General features: G+C 39.4%; 1 protein-coding gene across 3 annotated transcripts in view; it reads left to right on the top strand.

The window, feature by feature from the left end:
* Positions 1–6,914, top strand: part of galnt18b (UDP-N-acetyl-alpha-D-galactosamine:polypeptide N-acetylgalactosaminyltransferase 18b) — an 83,849-nt gene that overhangs the window by 45,216 nt on the left and 31,719 nt on the right. Inside the window, exons 3-4 of one of the 3 annotated variants that reach the window (XM_025053548.1) lie at positions 64–146; positions 2,508–2,674. In XM_025053548.1, coding sequence (XP_024909316.1) covers positions 64–146; positions 2,508–2,674 — 250 coding nt within the window. Of the gene's footprint in view, positions 1–6; positions 147–2,507; positions 2,675–6,914 lie in introns of those variants that run through there. The other 2 variants (XM_025053549.1, XM_008337008.3) reach the window with 2 other exon arrangements.

The following is a 6,914-nucleotide window of genomic DNA, read 5'->3' as shown; positions in this document are numbered from 1 at the left end:
TCTTCACTCTTCACTCACTGGGGTCAGGATCTGAGTCCAGACAACAGGAGAGTGGCGCTGAAGATGTTCCAGTATTATGGCTATAATGGCTACCTCAGCGATCGCCTCTCCTTACACAGACCAATACCAGACCTGAGACCTGATGGGTAAGAGAGCACTGTCTGCACATGTCTTTGACACGGTTACATGATTTCACATTTAAAGAGTTATTAACTGAATTCATGAACCATGTAACCAGTAGGCAGGGAGATTGGAAAAGAATGAGAAGAGTTGGTATACTGTACAATTCTAAACTGACTCCATGACAGGGTTCCCACATATCCTTAAAATACCAGAACAACGAATGACATTTTTTCCATAAAATACATTTGGAAAATAATAAAAAGAAATAGTCAAATATCATGGAAATGCTAAAGTTATCCTGGAAAATTCTCCTTCCTTGTCGGTGAATGAACTAGTGAAGTTTTGCACATCCATGTCATGGTGTCTTCAATGAGGAACACTGAAGCAGATCTCTCTGGTCCCAGGAGTGTGGGATGGTAACATCAAACTCCAGAGCAGAGCTTCAGTTTCTAGGCTTCATTTGACTTTGTCATTAGACTCAACAACCTTTCAGGACTTACCGGCTTCACATAAATCTAGTGACATTCCAGTTGAAAAATGCTGCTAATAATGTTCACCAACATAGAGAGCATGGTTCGCTCTCTGTCCTCTGTAAAGAAATTAACCCAGCAGTAATTTGGGTCAATGTACAAAATGCCAGGTAAAAGTGTAGTCAACGCATTAGGAGGAAGATAAATTAATTCCAGTGTCTGTCGTGCTGTAGTTGCTGAGAAAGAAAGAAAACTGTGCCCAGGATTTAAATACACCACAAGTCTCGACTGACACAGTGGGTCTGGAACTCAACGTTCAATACAACAAAAAACACCTGATATTTTAGATAATTTTAACATCAGGAACTTACACCAGTAAGATGAAACACTTTTTTTTTTCAAAATAAAACAGAAAGTAATTTATGACCTGTCAGAAAAGCAGATAACTGCAGTGGTTGCCAGTTGTTCTCAGTGTTTAAACTCCACGGCGCAGCCTGGGTCAAACTAAGAACTCCACTGTCTGAAATAGAAACGACAAAGTACCATTCTGGTATTACCAAATGCTCAGATAAATGCACAGGTAGAGCCATGTTAGCCACGTCACACTGGGTGTTTTATTTGTATAACTTCTGTTCACATCTTCAAGATTGTAAAAACAGCAGCAAAGGGCTACTTCCTTTTACCAACGTTCACACGGCTCAAAGATCCGACGTGTGTTTTGTCTTTCTTTTAGGCACTTAAGAATTTGTCTCCAGGCCAGTGGTTCTAACTTTACTTTAGTCTCTCAGGTGCAATTTGCTTCTTTGTAAGAAGCTTAATTTTACTAAACATCAAATTCCCAATGTCTGCAAAATAGGACAGAGAGATACAGAATAAAATGCGTATTTTCTGAGGCATCTTTTGTCTTGCCCCAGGGTAGTACAAAACTACTATTAACTACATATATATATTTTTTCATTTTTCTCATCCCTTCGGTTCTGATCCTGTAAAGGACGTCTAGGTCAAGACCCTGGTCCTGACTGCCAGTATTTTTAGATTCATATTTCCCATTATAACACAGGCTGCTGTCATAAACAGAGTCACAGTTTTACCTCACCTGCTGTACAAACATCAAGCAGAGATTTATATTCCTCCCTCATATCGCAGATGGCAATTCCAGACTTGTTGTCAGTGTATCTCATTATGCTGAGATTTTTATGACGTGAACATAAGGTATTGATCCTTAGCCTCTTAAATCAGTTTGAGTGGAAAAGAGTGTTTTTATATATATGTATATATATATACATATATATATATATATATATATAGTGTTGTGAAGAATAATCAGCATAATGGTACAAACTGACTTCAACTGATTAAGATGTAAAAGTTAGTATGGAAAATGCCGGATCACTATGTAGTTCATTTTACCTATTCCTGCTTGGTTTTGGACTGTGAGTGAAAACAAACCTCAACACAGAAAACCTACACACACACACACACACACACACTCAAACAACATTTAAATGATTTTCTTGCCACCGTACCACCGTGCAGCCTTGGGCAGATGAACTCAATTAATTGTGAGCATAAACACCGTGATTTTGAATTCCAGAACAAACAACCAAAGTGGATTTAAAGGCCGCCTTCCCTCATTGACTTTATGTTAGTTTTAATTTTAACAGATTGTTCAGTGGACGTTTTTGTGGGCCGTGCTAATCCATTTAATTAGTATATTTTAGGAGTGCTACTCTCACCGTTATATTTCTTAAAAGCCTGCCCCTGTCATGGACTTGTTCTATTTTTGGAAACAGGTTGTAGTCAGCATGTGAATGTGACATTATTGTCCTCCCTACGCGTCAGTGTCAGACTCGTCGGTCGGCCCACAGGACGCAGAGCTAAATGTCGCCCTCGTTGTTGTTGTGTCCTCTGCAGGTGCAGGAACATCACTTATCCTCTAAATCTCCCTCAAGTCAGCATTGTGTTCATTTTCGTGAATGAGGCTCTGTCCGTCATCCTGAGATCCATTCACTCTGCAATCAACAGAACGCCTTCCCATCTCCTTAAAGAGATAATCCTGGTGGACGACAACAGCGATAACAGTAAGAAGCATCAGCATCATGACACAGAAGACAGACGCACGTCGTCCTGTTTTCTTCATAACTAACAACTCAACATCAGGATTAAAAATCCTTTTGTTTTCCACTCATAATGTTTTCCCGCTGAGATGTTAATTTCAGATATTTGAGATTTTACAATTACACCAGACGTGGATGCCATTTGTTTGCTAGTGGTAAAATCATCCATTTCCCAAAACACTTCTATTGTTACTCAGCTGTGCAGCACAATGTTTACAATAGAACAGAATATTCCCACCATTAGAACTGTAAATGCTGTGGTTTATGGAAATAACCCCAAGGACACAATCAGAAACATATTTGTGTAATAGCATTTGTTTGGGAGCAGGCACTGTGTGTGCTTTTTTTTTTTTTTTTTTTAGCTTTTTTTTGTCTGTGAGGTCAGATTTTTTTTTTATGAATAAACAGGTAATGAATATCTAACACCACTTTTTCTATAATTATTGGAAAGGTAGTAAGAGTCTCAAATCGTATTTGAACCAAACTGGTAAAAAAATATATTGTAGTTCATATCTTCACAATAGTTGCATTTTAAAATACAACTGAGTTCTTCAGATCGTCTTGTTTTTTCCTCACTGCACTCTTTATTGCCAGCATTGTTTGTTCTCATACAATAAAATAAGGTCGGAGTCTCACCTTCTGGTGCTCTGTTACACAGAGTTCATGGCTAACAAACAACAGACACTGACTGATTTAATGGCAGTGATTGAGCCCTGCCACTGTTGAAGGATTACATCTGATTTGATTTAGAAGTTCCAACAGTTCCACTTTCACTGTTCTGAAGTGAGTGTCTTTACTTAGAGTTGATCTTGAAGTACTCCTGACTGATTCAACATGAATGTGTACTTGGCAGACGCAAAAGTTCCCAACAAAGTGTACCAAAGAGCTTTGAGTAGAGGAAGCAGAGTGATTTGAAGCACTGCTACATTTTGAAAAGTTTCAAACACTCGGCTGGAAACTGACACGTCAGTTGCTTCATGACTTTGTTGAGAATGTTCTCTGTGTCTTCTTTTTTGTGTGTATGTGTGCTGACAATACACTCATTATCATCACCATCATTATTATCATCGCAACCATCTGACAGCAGATACCTGCAAAAAAAAAAGTGGTCTCAGGTTTCTCTGCCAGGATTCAATATTAAAAAAGGTTCTCAATGTTTGAGTCCAAATCCCATTAACCACTGTTAAAGTTTCTTTCTCCCTCATCTGTGCTCTCCTTGGCTCATTGGTAGACTCCTCTAATGTTTTTAATTACTGCCTCTGTTCACTGGATACCACTGATAGATGAGTAACATTAATTAGTAGCAGAGACAGGATATTTTCCCCGGAGCGGACTACAATCCAACAAGGTGATGGAGTGTTTGTGCATATCTTGGCTGCATTTGCAACCCTAATGCATCTGCATGCACTGGATGTAAGTGTGAACACGTTCAGGTTGATGTGGTTCCTGGTGTTGGTTAAAAAACGGAGACAAAAACAAATTCACGTTAAAGAAAACGTTATGTTGAGTTTTAATGAACAGATGGTGAAACCTTATAGCTGTCTTCACAGACAAACTACATTCTAATAATCAAATTAAAAAAGCAAAAAATGGATTCATGCTGCATCCCTAAATCTCCTATTTCCTTTTTAGACGAAGGCAAAAACAAATGAGGTCACAAAGGAAGTTGAATTCTGACAGATTGATTCATTAGGGTTTACTGGTTACAGGATTGGGAATTGAAATTAGCGTATGAAAAAAGCATTGAGCTAAGGATTGGGTTTTTTTGCTCATGAGGATGACATTTTCACTGAAATTACAAGGAGGTGGAGTGACCAGTCCAGATCTGTTAAGTTGCTGCATAAAAATAATCCAGTTGTGTCCAGAGTTTGTTAGACTGTTGACCTGTGGCGACACACGTTGACAGATGACTGATGTGGGGGACAGAACTTGATGTGAAGTCACCCATGAAAGGTAAAGCTGGCAATTTACTGTATGAGTCTTGATGAAACTTCATGTCAAAGGCAGGAAGAAGACAATAAAAAGGTAATGACACTGAGCGGAGGTCATTTAAGTCACTACAGTTTTTTTAATGGGCCGTGTCGCCTCTTAGGAAAAAGGAGGAAGTGAGCTCATTTAGAGACACAGAGACATGTTTACCAAACTCAGTGTGGTTTTTACCTGAAGCGTTTGCCGGACTGTGTAATCATTGTCCTGACTAATTACTGATCAGGAAGCTTATTAAATGTTTAAATGAACAAACCCAAAGCTTCGCTGCTTCCAGCTCAGGAAGATTATCTCATAACCTCTCATTAACATTCAGGTTTCATCCTATAATTGAGAGCTCGGAGCAGTCGCCTCTAGCTCCTTCAGACGTCCCTATCCTGCGGTGACATTTTGCCGATGACCTTTAACCCAGTTTGTTTAAGTACTCCGTCAGTCTGTGTCAGATCGCCTGTGCTGTTATTGTCGCCGTCACCGTGCTAAACGCCATTAGCCTGCCGACCCGCGATGCCGCTCAGATTGTTGAACTGGTCAGCGCCTCACAGCCAGCCTCCCAGGATTTCACGGCGTTACATTAGTCATTCGCTGTCACAGCTCACCTCTGAGTGGCATTAGCATGCAGGAAAATGTGTTGCCGTCAGGGGAGAAAAGGGCAAATTGACCTAGCTGATTCCACATTAATTGGATAATGTCCCAAGCTGTGGCCCGAGAAAGACGTGTCGGTGTAAGAGCAGGCTTCGGAGAAGAAGGTTTGACTTATTAGATCTCCAGTCACAGGACTTGTGATCCTGTGTGTTAAATGAAACATGAATGATTCAAGATTCAATTTGCATTGTTATCATTATGCAACAGAAGTTTGCACGTCCAAATTGCAAAGGGTGGAGATGACATTAGTGTCTGCTCAACGTGATCAGCTCCTTCTGCCAACACTGATGGCTTTACTTCTATAAGCACTTCTTATGCCAGTAATATATCCTCCAGTCATTAGCATTAGCATCTAAGTGATGCATCTCCATGTCAACTTAGAGTCAAAGGAGTTATGTGTCTCCAGTGATGTGCATAGAACTCGCGTTTTATGATTTATGCTAAGATAACTGTATATTGAATGGACAAACCAGTTCCGAGGAATTGTCCATCTCTTTTAGGACCAGGAGGAAATTGTTTACTTTTTCTCCACTCTGTTGTCCAACCTTAAGATAGAAAAAACAGCAGACAGAATGTCGTGTTTGTATTTCTCCTAAAAACTTTACTTCTAGGCTCTTTGACAAGATCAGCATGGTTTTTTGTTTACAGTTTGTAAACAATCTGACCCGAGTCTTCTATTTCAAATACCAACAATGTTTTGTTGGTATTGTCACCACTGAAAATACCAACAAAGTGTTAAAAATTCAATTTTGGAATATATATTGCCAATTTTTGCAACCGTCTGCTCTCTTCAGCAGTTGTTGCAAAAGATCACCGGCTCTTCTACTTTCACAACCATCATCATGTCTTCCTTCACTACATCCATGAATCTTTAAGACAAAAAAACAAAACAATTTCAAAACAATAAAGGGAGCATTAAGAGGCAGATGTTAGAAAAGATGAACATTCAGACATTGGTGATGTGAAGCAGGAAAGCTGCATTTTTTTAAATAGTAAAAAAACAGTGAAAGTCCCTGTTCATGAGAAAGGTTTGTTTTTAGCCTGGTGCTACGTTAGAGGCTCAATTAAATTGTTGAGACTGATAAAACATAGCACATTCTGCAAGTTTGGCAGACGAGAATTGCAAGAATACGTGCAACAACAACAAATTAGCTGTGTTTACTCCAAAAAAACAGCAGTATATGAAGTACACGAGGAGCATAACTATGCTAAAACCTTGACTGCAGGCTTTGCACTTTTACAACAAACTGCCGCCGAAAGCAGGATGATGAGGCTATGAGGTATAAAGTGGAAGAATAGTGAGAAACAGCAGGATATTTTTAACACACGAGCTTCGCACAAACGCACAGTTGTGGTGTGAAAGATTGGCAAGTTGTGTAATGCAAACACAGCAACTGCGAGACTCGCATCCATACCAATTTGCCATCTGCTGTGCTAACGCTAACGTCTGCATAATGATAGAGGGTTGAATTCGAGCATGCATGAGGAACACGGGATATTCTGGGCTTAACTGCAGTCTATAATATCTTCACTAATTAAGTATATCCCATTCTCTGCACTGTTACAAAAAATATAT

This window comes from Cynoglossus semilaevis, unplaced genomic scaffold, assembly GCF_000523025.1.
Source record: "Cynoglossus semilaevis isolate Cse_v1.0 unplaced genomic scaffold, Cse_v1.0 scaffold1102, whole genome shotgun sequence".
In the NCBI taxonomy this organism is placed as follows: Eukaryota; Metazoa; Chordata; class Actinopteri; order Pleuronectiformes; family Cynoglossidae; genus Cynoglossus; species Cynoglossus semilaevis.
The sequence above is the reverse complement of the archived record's forward strand: the minus strand, read 5'-3'. Positions and strand labels throughout refer to the sequence as shown.